The sequence below is a fragment of the Orbicella faveolata genome, unplaced genomic scaffold (assembly GCF_042242905.1).
Source record: "Orbicella faveolata isolate gen_17 unplaced genomic scaffold, um_ofav_v1 contig_35, whole genome shotgun sequence".
In the NCBI taxonomy this organism is placed as follows: Eukaryota; Metazoa; Cnidaria; class Anthozoa; order Scleractinia; family Merulinidae; genus Orbicella; species Orbicella faveolata.
The window spans coordinates 2,792,662-2,811,178 of record NW_028301564.1 but is presented as its reverse complement, the minus strand read 5'-3'; the positions used below and the strand labels follow the sequence as shown (position 1 = coordinate 2,811,178).

General features: G+C 38.4%; 1 protein-coding gene across 1 annotated transcript; it reads left to right on the top strand.

Annotated features, from left to right (window-relative positions):
• The first annotated feature begins 3,181 nt into the window (after positions 1-3,181).
• Positions 3,182-17,925, top strand: LOC110048448 (BBSome complex member BBS7-like). Its single transcript, XM_020754246.2, has 23 exons — positions 3,182-3,398; positions 3,501-3,566; positions 4,591-4,653; positions 5,478-5,653; positions 6,534-6,662; positions 6,766-6,826; positions 7,245-7,317; positions 7,942-8,008; positions 8,506-8,555; positions 9,044-9,174; positions 9,747-9,940; positions 10,349-10,541; positions 10,722-10,796; positions 11,229-11,291; positions 11,719-11,858; positions 12,555-12,644; positions 13,020-13,094; positions 14,347-14,456; positions 14,885-14,988; positions 15,712-15,772; positions 16,375-16,437; positions 16,898-16,938; positions 17,178-17,925. The coding sequence occupies exons 1-23, from the start codon at positions 3,360-3,362 to the stop codon at positions 17,268-17,270; spliced, it is 2,157 nt and encodes a 718-aa protein (XP_020609905.2). The 5' UTR covers positions 3,182-3,359; the 3' UTR covers positions 17,271-17,925.
• The last annotated feature ends 592 nt before the right edge of the window (positions 17,926-18,517 follow it).

Genomic DNA, 18,517 nt, shown 5'->3' with positions numbered 1-18,517 from the left:
GAGGGTGGACTTTGACGTCCGGTGGCTGATATTGGGGTGGGGAATCTAACACCACATGGGGGGTGGTAGAGAGGGATTTAAACTTCGTGGAAATGTCGAAGTTACCACGATGAAGACATCAAGAGATAATGCAATTCACTGGAGTGCTGTTCGTTTGAAGGTTGTACTGTGGTCAAAGCGGATGTTAAAGGGTGATTTTTTTCTTTACCATTACCAAGAGAATATATAATCTCGTGCCATTACTCATTTTTGACCTTGTATGTCCCTGGGTCAGGGGCATTTGTTTGCTCCGTGTGATATTATGGTGGGGCTTTTAAACACCAGTTTTGCCCACTGGCGGGATGGAAATTTGACCAACTGAAAGTTAAAAATGTCTAATGCCTGCTTGGCTGCCCGGTGGGTGGATGTTGAAATTTCGAATTGACTGATACATAACGAAATGTGGAAGCGAAAAGGGCTTAAAACATCATTGTATGACGCTCTTTAACGTCTGAAACGGTGAAATGATTTTGTAAAAAAAAAATAACTGGTGCCGTTGCTAGAAATGCCGCCTCATTCTGCTTTCAAGGCATTTCGACATAACCGAATGTTGTCTTTCACAGGCTCAGAGCACTACTGTTCCTTCACTTTTTTGTCTCGAAGGTTCTTGAAATGGTATAGTAAAATAAAAGTAGATAAGACGAAATAAACATCAAATTAAAAAAATCATGACAATAGACATTGGTCGATATTGACAGTAACGACGCAGAAACACCCAATAACTTTTGAATGACTTGTGAATTCCGGTCTAACCCAGTTTTTCATCCTAGCCAAGATCAAAACTATACGGGTGTCTGGAAAACTCGAATAGCCGCGAATAGCGAACAGCGAATAGTACCGAATAGCGAATGGTGCGAATAGTGCGAATAGTCTCGAAGAGTGCGAATAGTGGCGAACAGTCGCGAATAGTGGCAAATAGTAGCAAATAGTGGCAAATAGTAGCAAATAGGGTACCCAGTATCTCGCAGTCAACCTCGCAGCAACGTTGGATGGGATTTTCCCGCTAAAAGCAAAGACGCTTATCAGGGCGAAAGGTGCTTCTAAACGTAATTTCTTCTGTTTTAACCGCTGCAAAAGCGTAAATACGTCTTTATTAGGTTATCCTTGTGTTTTCTGTTTTCTTAATGTCGGGGATGGACAGCCCTAGCCTGAGTCCGGAGAAGAGAAGGTAATAAATTCACTGAAATTCTGTTGCTTATTTGGATAATTAATGATATTAACGCAGGAAATTAGATCTAAAGCGGTGACTATTGACGACTATTCGTCACTATTCGCCACTTTTCGCGACTGTTGGATACTATTCGCACTATTCGAGACTATTCGCACTATTCGGGACTATTCGCTATTCGCGACTATTCGCTATTCGCTATTCGCTATTCGGGTTTCCCAGACACCCAAACTATAGGGCCCTAGCTGGAGATCAAGTAGAGACCTAGCCTGCGTAGCAAGCGTTTCCGTGGGGTTTGGAAGCAAAGAAAGACCGAGGAATGGGATTTTCGGTGTTTGTCTGCGCGGAAATGGGGCGAGAGCCAAAAAAAAAAGAAAGAGGCGGGTGGCAGAGGGAAAGGAAGGAAACGCTTGCAGACAAACCCCTGGATTTTGAAAACCTCCGTTCGCCAGCGAACGGGGCTCGTGATTGGCTGGGCTAGCCCAATATTATTGACATGTGTCGATCAAAGGTATTTTAATACCCTTGAGTGCCAGACAAAAGGGGAAGACGCGTTCGAAGCTTGTTTACAAAACGCTTTAACTTTTCTCACTGAACGAGGATTTAGTCGTCAGCTTCGACAGTACGTTAGAAATCCTGTAGTGCAATGCCGACGCTTTGGCTTTTCGAAGCCTGCACATTATTGCAGAAGCAAGCGCGACACAATTTGCAGTTGTTCCTTTAATTTTAACATCACTTTCTTGAATGCCACATGCGCCAAGGACAAGATAATAAACCACGGGACAGAAGATTCGCACTACTGCGTGGAAAAACCTAGTGAATTCGTCTGGCCAAGGGGAAGATTATCTTTATTCAGATACTGGTCAAGATTATCGTTATTTTCCCTCTCAGATGTTTGAAGCCTCTGCTGCCCAAATTCCAAAGTTTTCCGAGAAGACTTTCCGTTGTTTGTTTTTGCTACAGGCGATAACACTCGAACCGATTTGCGGATCTGGCGTTTCCAGCAAACGCTTCTTTACTGGAGTTGCCTTTGTGGGAGATGACTTGCTAATTTTACCTTATATCGATTCCTGGACGAATGAATACTGCGATCCAAGATTTCGAATCTTGCGAGCACAAGGATTACTAACGCGACTTGAATACTTCTCACATTTTAACTTTCTGGTAGATTTGTGCTAAAACTTCACCCTTGCAGGCCTTCCTTTTAGACGGATTGAGTGGAAATATAGCTCGATTATAAATTACCAAATTTTATTCAGCGAGATTTCTCGGTTCCCACCGTGCGCTCGTTGTTTCAGAAATATTTTGACAAGTTAAAGTTTATTTTGGTTCAAAGTTCACTTCCGCTACGGAAGGCCGAAGATTTTATTGGTTAATTTTACGACAGCCGATGACAGCACGAAATCTCAGTGTGCGCACTCAGGCATGAAAGGCCAAGTGGGCGGTTTTCAAAATCCAGGGTTTGTCTGCAAACGTTTCCTTCCTTCCTTCCCCTCCCCCTCCCCCCTCTTTTACTCGCTCCATTTTTCGCGCTGCAATTCTTTGCTTTCGAACCCCACAGAAACGCTTGCTACGCAGGCTAGTACAGACCCGGAAACTAAAAAGATCAATAACACCTGCAGAAACTCAGCATAATCCCGCACATGCTGTAGAAACCTAGCACTAAGAGAACAAGGTACCCAAAGATGCACTGCCCAGAGATCCAGCAGAAGTTAGCAGAGACCACGAGATCCCGGGAAACGCATGTACGTACAGGAAAAGAGCGTGTGGAGCAGCGAATAGTCAGGCTTTTGTTCTTTCTGTTCGAATTCCGATGACTTGGTCAGAGGAACTTGATTAGAGGATCGTTAAAATATCCCAAAAAAATCGCATAAAAAATAGAACGCAGTAGCTGCAGGCCTACGGAGGTCCCCATTTTGAAGTGGACAATTGGATATCCTTATATAGCAAACCTTTTGTCGCAATTTTCTCTGCTGATCAAAATCCTGCATACTCAGGTTATATTTCTCGACAATATTTCTTCCTGCTACAAATAACATCTGTCCAAATGTGATTTTAAAAGCTAACCAAACTTTCTTTGGAAACCAGAATTATATCTCTATCGTAAAGATTAAATCCGAAAACCGGTGAACTTTAAAACTGCGCCTCCAAGATGATGGAATTAAACCTGACTCGCCTGGACTACCTGCAAGTGCGTAAAGCTATTTTAGCTTCCATGGATACGTGACATCAAACCTTTACGGGAATTTGTCTCAGATATTCTAGGATATATCATTTTTTGTCTTCTTTTTAGGTTGGAGTTACGTCTCCCAAAACAATGAAACTACTGTCCGGTGGAGGAAAACGGGCTGCGCAGAAGGTGAAGGATAGATCAAGAAATTACATCGTTTCTTTGACGATTTTAGATTGAGTTATAATTAGCGTTAAAGAAATTAAAGTAGATTTGTACTAGTATCGTTTATTATCTAACTGAGAGAGAACAGAAGGGCACAATTATTGAGCAAAAACAATAAATCAAACTCACTACTTGTACACAAATCTCTGTAGGACTGTGCTTCTTTATATTTGAATTGAATCTCAAAAACCTTTCATACTGTGTCGTAAAACTACCAGTGACAGATCTAGGTAAGGGCCCTTGGGAGCTGACCTCCAAACTCTCTTGCTGCAAGATCCAAAAGTGTTACCAATTTTACCCGTCTCCCAGGTTATTGGAACTGAAAAAGACCCTCTCAAGCAAGAAAGGATCCATATTGACTTAACACTTGCAGCCTTTACTTCTCCTTGAGCACCCGAGCGGAGGGGGTACTCCCTTATACGGGCTATATAGGTATGTGCAGCCCCAAAGGGCATGGTTTCCTAGCCGTTTTGGTCAGAAATAGTGTATAGATTTTGGCCATTTTGGTCTCAAACAGGGTATGGATTTCGCACTCTAGTCTTGTAATTGAACTGGTTATGTTTTTAGAGCAAGCTATCCTACCAAATAAAAGCATATAAACATTGTCTTTAACACTGGTGTAAACTAGGGAACTAATTAAGGGCAAGTCTGGAACAGGGTACTGATTTAAGGGTCAGGTCTTAAATAGCGTATCAAAGTTTTGGTCAGGTCATAAATAGGGTAGGAGAAATCACAGATTTTGGTCATAAATAGGGTAAGGGTTTTGGGAAGCAGGCTGCACACCCCCACCCAATTTTTCTGGGAGTACCCCCCTCTGGGCTTGAGCAAGCACCTCTCAATTTGATTTAGCACAGAATGCAGGAGTAGTTTTTCTTTTGTCTACTTAAAGCATGCATACTCTAAGATGAAGCACATTGCTCTGTTGTATAAATATCAGCGGCTTTCACTGAATGGTTGGTGTTTTTTTTTCCTATATACCGACAACCAGGTTGCAATAGCTGATCAGGATGGAGTGCTGACATGTTTCGGAATGAAAAAGAGTACTTCCCAGGTTAGTCAAACTATCCAGAGCCAAATAGTCGAGCTACTGTAAATTATTTTCAATGATCCCTGTTCACTTCTGGTTTGTAAACCCTTTCAGTCATAAATGCAAAATATTTAATATTCTTCATACCTTTTAGTGAATTTTGGATTTTATATTTAACCTTGGCCCAGGTCTTTGAGTTGAGTTTTTAAGCAAGATGGTGTAGTGTTAGTGCATATGTCCTTCTTCTGGATGAGCCAAAGGCATCCACAAACACCACTTTTTCCTGTTGTGGTCCAGCTGGATGAAATTTATGCAAACCAGTTGTAAATGACATGGAGACTGTTACTAACTGTTTTGAGCTCAGGGGCCTTCTGGGTTGCATTCCAAGTTGTTGGACGTTTATGCTTTTATGGGTGTGGTAACCTTTGGCTCTTTTGGGGTCTATTTTGCCTCAATAATTTGTACCTCTCAGCTTAATTACCACACTGGAGTACCTCGCCCCCCCCCCCCCCCTTGGGAACTATTGTAACAGTCTTCCGACTGAGGTCTACTTTCAATGGGAGGCAGCATGGTGGATTTGGTTAGGGCACCAGCCTTGAAATGCGAAGGTCGTAAATTCAAGTCCCGTTCTGACCACCAGTTGGTGTTGTTCTTGGTAGTCCCGAGTTCAACACCTTGATCATGCTTGTAAATAGCCAACTGGTCTGCTTCCTGCCAGCTGGGATTCTTAACCATGTTATGTTCATTTACACTGTATTTGTTTTGTCATTTGTTTCTAGTGACCCTGAAAAACCTCATTGGGGGGAGTGGTCAATTAAGATAATTTTTTTTACTTTGCTACTGTGCAGGTCACATTCAAAACACTTCCTGGTTCACCAATCTCCAAGTTGCAGCTTGGTGGACTGGACGGGCCTTCTCAGGAGAAAGTCTTTGTAGCAACAGGGGCTGAAGTGCGTGGTTACACTAAGAAAGGAAAACAGTTCTTGGGATTCGACACTAATTTGACAGAGAGCATCCAGTCCATGTAGGTTTCACTTCTCTTTCACATTTCATGTCAGTAGGTATTTTGGTCTGAGTCCTTCCCCCTCCATGGAAATTCCAGCCTTACTTCATACTTTGGCTTTCGGCTTTGGCTTCCCCTATAGAATTTCCAGTAGATGGCTTTGGCTAATGTGTTTACGTCCTTGTTGCCACCTAATTGAGACCCTGTGATGATCCATTTGGGAGGTTAGAATTGTGCAATTTGTCACACACAACTGATTGCATGGGCGTATGTACAAACAGAACAATTGTAACCTCCCAAATGAATCATCACGTGCCCTGAATTGGTTGACAACAAGCATGTCAACACATTAGCCGAATCTGTCTATGACCTTTCTTGGGGTGGGTACGGATACCTGTTGTAGGTCAAAATGAAATTCATGTTAAAATGATTTTAACCTAGTTTGATCCTCAATTTCCTTTGTCTCCTAACCCTAATTATTCATGATGCATGAATAATTAGGGTTAAAGGACAAAGGAATTTCATTTTAACCTGAATTTCATTTTGACCTATAACATATATTATCTGGAACCATGCATTAGACAATTGCTTAGGCATCATCTTAAAAAATTGGCAGTGTTCAAAATTTGTTTGTAATTAAACCGACTTGCCTCTAATAAGGTTTGTCAAAAAATTATTCTAATTAAAATATCCAATGATCTTCCCTGGGGTAGATATGGATATTTTCTGGAACCATGCGTTACACATTTTCTAGACATCATTAGTAGTAGAAAATTGACAGTGTTAAAAAATTGATTTTGACTAAAACTAACTTGCCTCTTATAAGAGTTTAAGTTTGTTTGGCTGGAAATGGGCTGTACATTTTGTAACAATTTACTATTAATAATTATTTTGTGGGTAGGTATGTCAGTGGAGCTGATCTTTTCCTCTGTGGAAACTATATCTACAATCATTACCGAGACTGCAAAGATGAAAACTATTTCCTGTCTGGAGATAAGATCACTGACGTCCTTTGTCTACCATCAAAAAAGTAAGATGAATGTTATAATTTATATTAACTGTAGCTCATGGATCAAGTCTTTATTTTTTTCAGTGGATTATTTTGTGATCATAACAATTTGAAACAATTCCAGAAGCACAGATGCATTAGTTCCTGTTCTGGCTTGTCAAGATAGAGTCCTAAGAGTTTTACAGGTAACGTCACAATTGGGAAAATGTAATGCTTGTTTTGCTCACTATTTTCAGTTTAATGGTATCAATGAATCTCTATACATGTATATTTATTTTTTTTCAAGGGTGGACACTTCCTTATACATGCAGCTACCTCTGTCATGTATTAAATTGTATTGTAAGCAAATTAAGGCAAACTTCCTGTTGTATTGTAGTGGTTTATTTTGCCTTTCAACCAAGTCAAGTAAAGCCATTTGACATTGGTGATATTTGATGCTTAGAGGCAATAGGTCTGCACTGTTTCTGCTGTAGAGTATTGTGCATTGATAGCCAGTCAGTGTTGACCTTATCAATTCTTACTGTCCAGCAATCAATTGGAGCACAATATAATTGGTGTCATCTATGTTAAGCACAATATAAATTTAGGGAATGTTTCTTTTAGGACTCTGATTTGCTGTATGAGGTTGAAGTTGCAGGACCCCCTCTGGTTCTGGCGCTACATAATGGGAGTGGAGGTGAGTGACAACATGTATTTAAGGGGCTCTATATATATCATGAGCCAGACTTTGAAATGCCAAAACCCAAAAGATGTATTTTCAGTTTTAATCTCTTTAATGAGTATTCAGGGCTTGAAAAAAAAAAAAAGAACTTGAAATCCAGCTTGCCCTTCGGACAAGTGGCTCTCAAATTTTGCTTGCCCTGAGCATGTCTTACTTTTTTTACTTAGTCGGGGGATGATTTGCTGGGGCTCTTGTCCATTGGGCAAGTGAGAACAAAAAGTTACTTGTCTGGAAGGAAAATCAACTTGTCCTGGACGACCAGATGGCACTTTTTTTGCACCCTGATTCCCCCACCTTAACCTCCATAAAAATGTTGCAAGCTATTTCCAGTCCAATACTAGAATACAAATATAGCATAAAACATGTAGGCTGTGATGGTTGAGTTTAACACAGCATGCTTTAAATTAATAATTATCTTAGCCGAGAAAAGTCACAAGGTCCATGGTAACCTTAATAAAAGTATTGATTAGAACTGTCTGAACTTTCTTTTAAAAAATTAATTTTTAAACATTTACAGGCTCTGACGGATATGCCCAGGCTTTGACACAACTTTTTCACATAGTCTGTTTTCACCTTCAGGTCTGTCTGGGGAAGAGGTTTTGTATGGGACATCTGATGGAAAAATAGGCTTGATTCAGTTAGGAAGGCAAGTTGAGAATTTACTCTAAATGAGTACACATTACTATAATGAATACCCCGGAAGGAGAGGGGGCTCTCCCTAATATGGGTTATATAGATATGCGACCCCAAAGAGTAGCTGGTTTTTAGTTTTTTCAGTCTGAGAAAGGGTATAGATTTTTTCCCAGTGAAGACCATTTGCATCTGCATGACCCAATGCAAAGATATGTTTTGGCAACTTGAATTCACTGATGCCATTTAAAGTCAAGTGAACTTCTACCCAGCGTCCAAACTGTCAAATGCTGTGACAGCAAAGATACTCAGGATGTTAACTCACAAGTGACTCGTATGCAAAATGACTCACAGTAATTTGCGTGCTCTCCGAACTAGTACATGTACTACTGAATTAAAGCAAAATGTATTTTCTTCCATGTTGTGGTCTCGCCTAAACTAGACTATGTTATCCTGATTAGGAAGCTCTACATGTTTGTAAAAATTAAGTGTGTTTGCTTTTAAATCTCATAGGCATTCCCCTAACCACAAGTGGGAGATCCCCAATGACAAGCGAAATGGAGGTAAGTTAGAAAAGAATTGTTATTTTAAATATTATTTATGATTTAGGTCTCTGTGTTCTGTTATATTTATCAAACACAGGAAACAGTGTGAAACAGTCTGTGACATGTTTAAGATACATTATGTTCTCCATCAAATTTAAAACTCAGGAGTAAACAGAAAAATGAAATTAATATTAATCATAAAAATCTATGTGAATTAAGATCATGAAGATATCTCTTGATATCACTATTCTGGTTATAATTTTCATAGTTATAACTATTGATAAATTTGAGAAACAGTAGTCAAAGACTGGCATCTGGTAAAAGTCACATGTTCGTGGAAGCAAAAATCACCGGTTTAAAGACAACAAAGTACATATTTTCTGTGTCTGTGAATTTGCCCTTTCGTGGTAACAGGCTGTAAAATCTGATGTCAAATGTGAATTTTTTTTACAAGAAGATTCTTCACACTGCTACTTTTATGCTGAACTTTTTGTCCAAATTTACAGGTGTCTTGTCATTAGAAACCTTTGACATAACAGCTGATGGCGTGCCTGATATTCTTGTTGGCCGTGATGATGGTTTGGTTGAAGTTTATGGTTTTGATGAGATGGATGAGCCAGTCCCCAGATTCAAAGAGGTTACCAGGCTTTGAAAATTTGTTTTCAGGATTACATACACCCAGTTGCTTGAGTCATGGCATAAAATGACTTTTGATGAGTGTCATAGATTACCATTCTAGACAACCACATGACACATTTTCCCTAATACAAAGCATTTGGATTAATACTCGAGACAAGGATAACAACTTCAGTTGAAAGTACAATGTAATGTTATGCCATACATGTAGCTCCATTCAGTTTAGTGTTTTATATCTGTGTTGAGAAGAGAAATTCTCAAAATGTCAAAACATGTATCACTGTGTTGAGTTTAGATTCCATTTAGCCCTCATTCTGATAAGTGCCTACTTCTTAAAATTAAGAAAAGCATCTCCTTTGTTAATAAGCATCCCTATTCCAATTAGCACATCCCATACATGTAATGAGAGTATATATTACTCAATCCTTCCTCAATGACTGCGCTCTCGGAGTACATTGAGATCATTGTGAAGTGAAGCTCTAGTTCTACTCACTTCATGGTCATGGGGTAATTGCTCCTGGCATGTGAAGGGTATCTTGTCCATGTGTACTAGCCATCAATTTTTATTTCTAGGCCATGAGTGAGAGCATCACCTCTGTTTGTGGTGGTTGTGTGGGTTCATCTGGGTATGATGAGATAGTTGCAGCCACGTATGCTGGGTGGGTGGTGGGTCTTACTACAGAACCTCAGCAGAAGGAGGCGGGACCCATGACGAAATCACAAGAACCAATCAGCGATGAGGTGCAAGCAAGGATTGACAACCTCAGGTAAGAGGTAATCTATATAGTAACCAGCTGCCATGTGTGTGCATAACGTAAAGCAACCTGTAGTATACATGTATATTGATCAGAGCAAGGTTCTATAAGGGGAGCAACAAACTGCATCTTAAAAAAGAAGAAAGGAGAAGTAAAGAGAAGATACATCTCTAGCAGTGGTGTGTTAACTTTTTGGCTTAATTGGACATGAGAGATTCATTGGTACACCGTGAAACTTAGGGTTTGTGAACTTTGTGAAGTCCCATACTCTTCAGGCTTCCTTGAAAAACTATTATCAACATTGCTTAAATTGCAATCAACTGCAGCAAGTATTAATAAGAGTTTCTTTCTTTGAAAACAAGTCATTAAATTCCAAGGCCAAGATTTTATATTCTCAATGTACACAATTTTATTTCTTAGGCTAGAAATTGACAGCCTTCAACAGAAGGTGTTAAAAGAACGTGAGAAGTACCAGTATACAGCACATTCTGCCAATGCCTTGTCAGCAATGCCACAATTTGCTATCAACGACAAGTTTGCTCTGAACAGGGATGATGCTAGTTACACACTGAGCATTGAAGTCCAGATTCCCATTGACAATGTTCTCTTACAGGTTTGTTCAGTATTAAGTTGAGTAATAAAACAATAAACAATCGTGTCCATTTGGACCAATAATATTGCTTGTGAGCGATAATATTTGGTGGATTATAAATGTTAATAGTTGAATGTTCAGATGCTCCAGCAGGCAAAGTACTTCTTTCATTGATATTTGAGTTTGTGTCATTTGTTACAGAGTGATGTACCTGTTGATCTTTTGGATGTGGACAAAAATTCTGCTGTAGTCAGCTACAGTGCTTGTGATATTGAGGTAAAATAATAACACTGTAAGTTGTCTCTTTAGTTTAGGTTGAACATAATCATATGAATACGAGTGCAACTGAGAATTTACACAGTGACTATGTATGATATAAATTTGAAAACTGCTATTTGAAAGAATTTTTCAAATATCACCAGTAGTGAAAATCCTTAATATTTCTCGAGCTTTCATATGATTGCTCATTTGTTAATGATATGACTGAGAAAGCTATGGCTGCTCACAAATTAATTTGCACAGTAGTCAGTCGCTCAAACTCCTTTCTTCAGTATGTCTGGTGTACCACAAGACACTGGTTTTCTGCTCCACTGAGGGGACAGGAATGGCGTATTTGTTTCCACAGGCTATTTCATAAATATTTTACCTTAAGCTGGTTTTCTTTTTTGTAGAGAAAAATTATTATTTAATAATTTATTGATATTTCAGAATGGGAATTTTCTTTTGGCAACTTACAGATGCCAAGCAAACACAACAAGACTGGAATTAAAGGTTGGCAAGTGTTTATGTTTTTGAAAACATCAATATTGTTGTAACATTCTGTTATGGTACTGTTTGTGAAATTAGGCATTAATTTTTTGTCACTTGTTTAAGTATTAAACTGCAAAGCAGCTGTAGGACAAATAAAGCAAACAGAACACAACTCCCTTGCCTTCTGGAGAGAATTTACTAATGCAGTCTACAGACTGCATGGTGGACTTCATGGTAGAATTGACATTGTTTTCTACAATGATTAAATAGATTTATTACCCTTGGTCTGAATTAATATTCTGTGATTAAGAACTGAGTTTGCAAGGAGAAATGCCTCAATCAATCAGGCTAGATGCACTTGGGAAGTCAGAGCAGTATTTGAAACCTGTAAAATTTGTACAACACAGTAAATAATTATAACTGTGTCAGCATTACCTCCATATTTCAGATCAGATCAATAGAAGGACAGTATGGCACTTTACAAGCATACATTACACCAAGGATTCAACCCAAAACCTGTCAGGTGCGACAGTACAGCATCAAGCCTCTGTCACTACACCAAAGGACTCACGTGTTTGATGAATCAAAGTAAGACATGAGCACAAAAAGTCTGATTTCAGTGATTAACCCCTTGAGTGCCCGACCATTGTTTACACTGTGCAACACCACTTTCACTGAAAACTGGTGTCTTGTAAAAATTTTAAATGCCATATTAAGCTTTTTCACTTAAACAATAGACCTGTACACATTTTGTGAAAGGTCATAAAAGTGTCTCTTCAGTGCGGTCAATTTTGCTAAGGTTGATGTAATTTGATATCCATATGATATCACAGCGATGGGAATTTTGAAGTCTGTTGAAAAATCTCCTATAAGTCTCTGGTGCTGACAACAGTTGTTTCTGGTGTGCCAGGAGTTTGATTAAATCTCTTAAATTTGATGTACTCAGTACGTCATATAGGCACTCAAGGGGTTAATCAATAAAATATAATTTTCTCTGCAGTTTTTATTGTTTACATTACTGCTGTGCTGAAGCCTGGCTGGTAGCTATATTTCTGGTGATTTGCTGAACTTAATGTTTTCAACTTCCCCTAGGGCAAAGTAAATATTCTAAGTTTTATGACATCTTGGTACAGGCCGGGGAGTCAAGGATTTAATGTTACCATCTCCAGGCTAGACTTATTGTAGCTAAAATTCTGAAGGTTAGGTTTCTATTTGACCAAGCAACTGATTTGAATTTTACAGTTTGTATAATATTTCAATTGTTACATTTGTTTTTCTTACCAGGCCAATGAACTCACTGAAGTTAGTGGGTCATTTCAGTCTTGCTGAAGTTCACTCCTGGGTCAGTTTCTGTCTTCCTGAAGTTCCTGACAGGTTTGTAGAGGCTTTTGAGTCAAGATAGTTTCTAAGGAACCTGCATAGCACATGGTTATGCTCATACAAATACAGTATTCCAAGGCAAATTATAATAGAAAACTAGCAACAGTCTGATACTCTTAGTTCGTCTCGCAGTTTGCTTGTTGCCCATCTTCCAAATGCTATTAATAATTATTTTCAATTGCTGTTGCAAAATACTGCATTTTATTCTCATATGTACCACCTGTTATGCAGGCTAGTTTCCAGCTGACAATAAATTATTTTAAGATTTTGTTGGTCCTCTAAAAGAAAAAACAAAAACAAAAACACAACTGCAGATGTTACTTGATCTCTCATTTCCACTTTCATCAACAATGTTTTTATTTCTAATAGAACTCCGGCAGGGGACCACGTGAGCTTCCATTTTCTGTCAACATTTCTTGACACGCAGCTGGACTGTCAGTACAAGTAAGCTCTGAAAATTAAATAACGTCTGCTATTTCCAGAATATATCCATACCCACCTTAAGGAGGGTTATTAGAAACTGTAAAGGTGAGGGGGTCTCAAAAGCCAACATTTTTTAAAAAAAGCAGGGGCGCCCAAAGACTGTTTTCTCTCGAATGCTTTTAAATGCTGTTTTAGGCTATCTGGAGTACTTTTAAAGCTCTGTAGGTTAATTTTAGGTTGCACTAAAAAAATTTTGTCTGTTCAGTTATTCTAGGGGAACTCAAGTATTCTCAGATTTATTAGCTAAGGGCTTTTTTGTCCATTTCCCGAAAATCTTAGGTCTTACTGTCTTTCCGAAAATGATAGCTGACCTTTTTTCGGTACCCAATATGACATTTTTAACGATCCAAAAACAACAGACATTAAATTTCTCATATCACAAAAGTTCAAGGTGGCAATTCTCTTAAGAAAATCAGAGGGGATCAAAGGCCTTCCAAACAGATAATTTTCCGAAACGATCCGTTGGGTGCCCCTGAAAAAGGAAAGTATAAATTAAAACTGGCCAGGAATTTCCAGTGTGGTGGGGGAATTCAACCAAGAAAGCCTCTGAAAGAGGTCAGAGTATGGATACATTCTGGAACAACACAATAATTACAATTTTTAACTAAAGCCAGCAAAGATATTTAATGTATTCTAACAAGGAAGTGAAGATAAACAACCCTAGATGTTTTGGTTTTGCATTACTCAGAGTGGCTTGGAGAATTGTAACTTCTGTCTGATAGCATGCATATCCACTCCAACATACCCCACACCCCCTTGCTCTCATTATGGCACATGGTTTTGTTTCTGCACATCTACATACCTGGGTGGAGATAGGCTCAATGATCCACAGACACAGTTGAAGCTTCCATAAGCAGACACCCTCAAGAAACAGAGGAAGTGTCTGTTACTGGAGCTGACTGCTTACACTTGCAGGAAAGATGCTGGTAAGGTGCCACTAGTGGTTCAGCAGTTGATAGGATTGGTGGCTACTGCAGAACAGAAGCTTTCTCTACATATTGGACATATTTAAAATATGCTAAAACGTTCCCCTTACAGCAGCTACCTATCCTTGAACTCTCAATTTTGAGGTGATATCTGAAGCAGTTAGTGTATTATAACCATTTTCAGTCAGCTAATTAACCCTTTCCAAAGACTTGTACATGTGAGGATGAAATTTCCATAAACTGTAAGTCAGTCAATCATACATTGTAACCCTTTTGTTCCTTTCTAGAAAAGGAGAAGCCATCTTCAAATCGGACAATATCTCAACGATATCAATTCTCAAAGATGTTCTTACCAAAGAGGCTACTAAAAGAAAAATCAACCTCAACATTTCTTATGGTTTGTCTTGTCAGCTCTATTTAGTATGTCAACTGGTTAAGATATGTTCTTTAAAGAATTACACAGCAGCTGACCAAATGAGGATGGTCTTTCCACCTTTCTGGCATGGCATCTCTCGTTACATTCGTTTCTTTAATTAGTGTCACCAATTAGTGTGTAAAACGCTAGAACGACTGACACTTACATAAAGTGTACTACTACTACTACTACTCGACACATTACATTAGTGATCTCCCACTGTGTCCTTTGAATGAATCTGTTCTCCTTGGTAGTCATATCATCCTCAACCACAAATACATGTATGTTGTCAATCCATGACTGATTTTTTTTCTCTCCGTAACAACATTGTTTGGTTAGAAAAATGAGATAGGCTACTCTTGAAATATGCTACAAATTAATGTTAATATAACTGTGCACTTTCCTTTTAGATCTTAATGAAGATTCTGTGGTACACACGCTTAACCTCATTCATCCCAAGCTGGAGTACCAGCTGTTACTGGCCAAAAAAGTCCAGCTTATAGAGGGGCTAAAAGTGAGTGGCTATCAATACTGTAGCTCAGACTTTGTCATTAAGTAAATTATTAAAGCACATGTAGTTATCTCATAACATCATTGTATTCATGTTTGTCAAGAAACAGTATTTGAAATTATTATATAACTGATAAGGAAACTAAATACTGTAAGTGCAAGCTGAAGGAATGTGTATGAGTGTGTGTCTAAAACATGTACACCTGCCCAGTAACTTAAACCTGTATTACTGTAGTCCTGGATTGTGGAGCTTCTTATTTGTACCATGGAAAACTCTCTCAATTCTATAAATTAGCAAGAGCACTTTTTCCGTGTTTACATAGCCTCATCTAAACACGAGGGGGGTTGGAGAATTCAAGACAGTTATGCAAACTCAAGATGCAGTCGGAGGTTTGCATAACTTTCGGAAATTCTCCCAATCTCCCAAGTGTTTAGATGAGGTTATATAAACATGGGAAAAGTCTCCTATTGCTTTTATAAAATATTTCTCAAAGATATGTCACAACTGTGTATACATGCTCTCATCTAATTGAACACGCCTATCGACTAATGAGGATGCGCATAGTATTTCAGTTATTTTGTAATATCTGATTACAATTACTATAAATCCCGTTTCTAGCTTCAAGGTATATAATTAGGTACTCCTTGATGATTAGATTGAATGATTGAATGACTGATCAATTAATTGATCGATCGATTGATTGAATGAACAATCTTCTCTTTTCAGGAACTGCAGATGCATGAGCAAGACATTGGATTTTTTGCTCCAGAATACCAAAAAATTCTGGGTAAGAGGAAAAAATCTTTTAGTCATAGCTATAAAAATGTACTACATCTGTAACACGAAGTAATGGTAAAACTGGAAATGAACTCTGTTTTCCATGTGATGGCGTAGTTGTATCCATTGGTAGTAAAAGTGATGTGGCTGCAAATTATAAGGATTATTTTCACTCTGCCCTTCCTCACACCTCATTGGCTCTCAAATCCAACACACGCTGGTGGAATAATTGTTAATTAGCCTGCATCACAGACAGACTACACCACCTGTATAGACTATATCGAAGATTTTGTGACATGTCCATGTAGCTGCACTGCAGGCTCACTCAATTTATAAAAAACCGGATCACTAAATAATGCAATTCAAGAGTTTTCATTGGCTAGCCATCATGGTCTATGAGCAGCAATACAATGCTTTACAAAAAGTAGTAAGCCATATGCGTAAGCTTTTGAGATGATATTTTTATTTTATATTAGGTTTCTATATTTTGGGGGCATTTCTAATAAACAAATTATAATTCCAAGTGTCATACTTTCACAGTTTTCTTAGAATAAAGGGTGGCTGTAAGGCACAATGTTTGTCTGTAGTTTGATGCCATTAATTTCTGTTCAGATGATTCAGAAAACCTTCAAGCAGAATACAAGAAGCAGCCTTGCCACTTGGAGAGACTTTATGGTATCCTTTTCGAAATTAATTCCTATCCAGTTAGTTTTCTATGGTAACAAAGTTATCAACAACATCTCCAGGGCATTGAAAGCATTATAAAAGTTAACTCCAATTTAAAGTTTTATTTTGTCAGAAATTTGAAAGGATAGCAGTGTGTTACTGTGCAGGTAGGGAGATTAACTGGGATGCGAGGAGTTAGTTGTAATAAGAAGTTTATAGAAGCTTTGTATCCCTTTTATGACAGATAATATTATCTTTTCCCTGTCTCTAACTTCACATGAAGGACCTTTGTAGCACGAGGTGATATCAGATGACACTTCAAATACATGTAGACTGCCAGTAACAAAGAACAGCAAATGGGTTAACAATATTAGTTGTTGTTGTGTGTTTGGGGGGCGGTGGGGGATTGCGGCGGTTGATAGTTCCTTGTATGTTGTTTATTACTTATTTATTCTTAACAAATGTTGAGGCATGATCACTGATCTCTACATTGACAAGTTTAAGTTCAAGGTGAGGACTGCATTTTACCAGTGTTAAGCTCAAAAGACAAGTACATTGTAAAATTATTCTCCTTGGTGACTGCACACCGGGCATAACTTTTTCATGTTAGTTTTAACTGATTTGTTGTTGTCTCGAGGCAACATTCTCTACCTCAGTGATGATTTTCATACTTCTCATTACCTGCCTCCTTAGTAGTGCATTGATATTTTTAGGAGAAATAAGACACTAATCATACGAATTTATTTCAGGGGATGAATGTGAAAAACAAGGTTCCTAACCTCCTGGAGGTGCTCGACAACTACGATCTACAGAATCTTGTGGACTTTTTTGAAGGAGCATAGTGGAACATATTAAAGTCATTACGAGTCAATACCTCGTATTTTGTTGACGAAACAGAAAAAAAATAAAGTTGAACCTCCACTAAAAGCGACTTCTCTACAGCGGTCACTTTTTTCAGTCCTGGTGGACAGCCTATGTTTTCATTCTTATTTTAACTCCTCTACAACAACCAACTCTCCACAATGGCAACGGCCACTAAAACTTGTCTCACCTGCCCAAAAATCTCTGGACAATGGCCAGTTAATCAATGACTGGCAAACGGTGTACACAAAACCCCATTTTAGCGATACATTTTAATTTATATTTTGTTTAATTGACAAAAAAGTTACACCCTGAAAATGGCCAGCTTCCTCTGTCCCTAAGGTGACCATTGTGGAGAGATTCCACCATATATTTCAGTGTAAAAATATCAATTTTTGTCTGACATGCTTTAAAGTAGCCTCTGAACTAGTTTATTTATTTGAAGGTTTTGTAACTTTTGTACATAGCGGTGTGCTTTGTTGTTAATTACTATAAGTGTAAAAAACTATCATTTGCTTTAATGCCCATCAGTCACTCAGTCAGAAAAAGGAAACCTACAAATACATGTACAACTATCTTCAACTTGTGTAACACAACCATCACACTAAATAAATATAACAAGAACTTAAAAAATTATTCACAGAATGGAGTGTTTGAATTTGCCGTAATAATCAGTAAACAATAAAAAAGTAAAATCATCGCTAGGCATACAATACTGGGTGACTTGACAACTCTAGGAGGTCATAAAAAGATTTCAGCTCATTCTTCTTAGTGACAAGGCCTCAACTAGTCACCAGGGTCTCTTTTCTTCCTGCGCCTAAGACCCATGGTGCTTTTCATTCAGCGAGGGGGGGATTACACCAGACTTGGAGGAAATTTTCCATGGTCAATGGGACATCATTTTCGAGAATATCTGAGAAAGAAGACAATCTTGTGATGCATACTCAAATGTTTATCGGTAATTTCTGTTCCATTTGACTTTTCTTCTTGAATCTCCAGATTTTTTTGTTGAATGGTTCGCATTTGGAAATTGAACAATTTTTGGATTTTCAGGGAACTTAACAACAAAATCTCTGTACCTTTGCCCCTCTTTCAAAGGTTCCAAAATGCTTGGTTGAATGGAAAGCATCCCCAATACAGTTGAAGCAGCTGTGTGCTGTTTCCTGCATCTTCACATCTCCCCCCACAACTCATGTTTAACATGGTTTGATACGGGTATCAAATGGTC

Excerpts from the sequence above, each read along its gene's own strand:
- LOC110048448 (XM_020754246.2), top strand. The coding sequence starts at position 3,360 with ATGATGGAATTAAACCTGACTCGCCTGGACTACCTGCAA. Across the intron at positions 9,175-9,746 it reads CAGTCCCCAGATTCAAAGAG|GCCATGAGTGAGAGCATCAC; the intron begins GTTACCAGGCTT and ends TTTTATTTCTAG. Across the intron at positions 16,438-16,897 it reads CCACTTGGAGAGACTTTATG|GCATGATCACTGATCTCTAC; the intron begins GTATCCTTTTCG and ends ACAAATGTTGAG.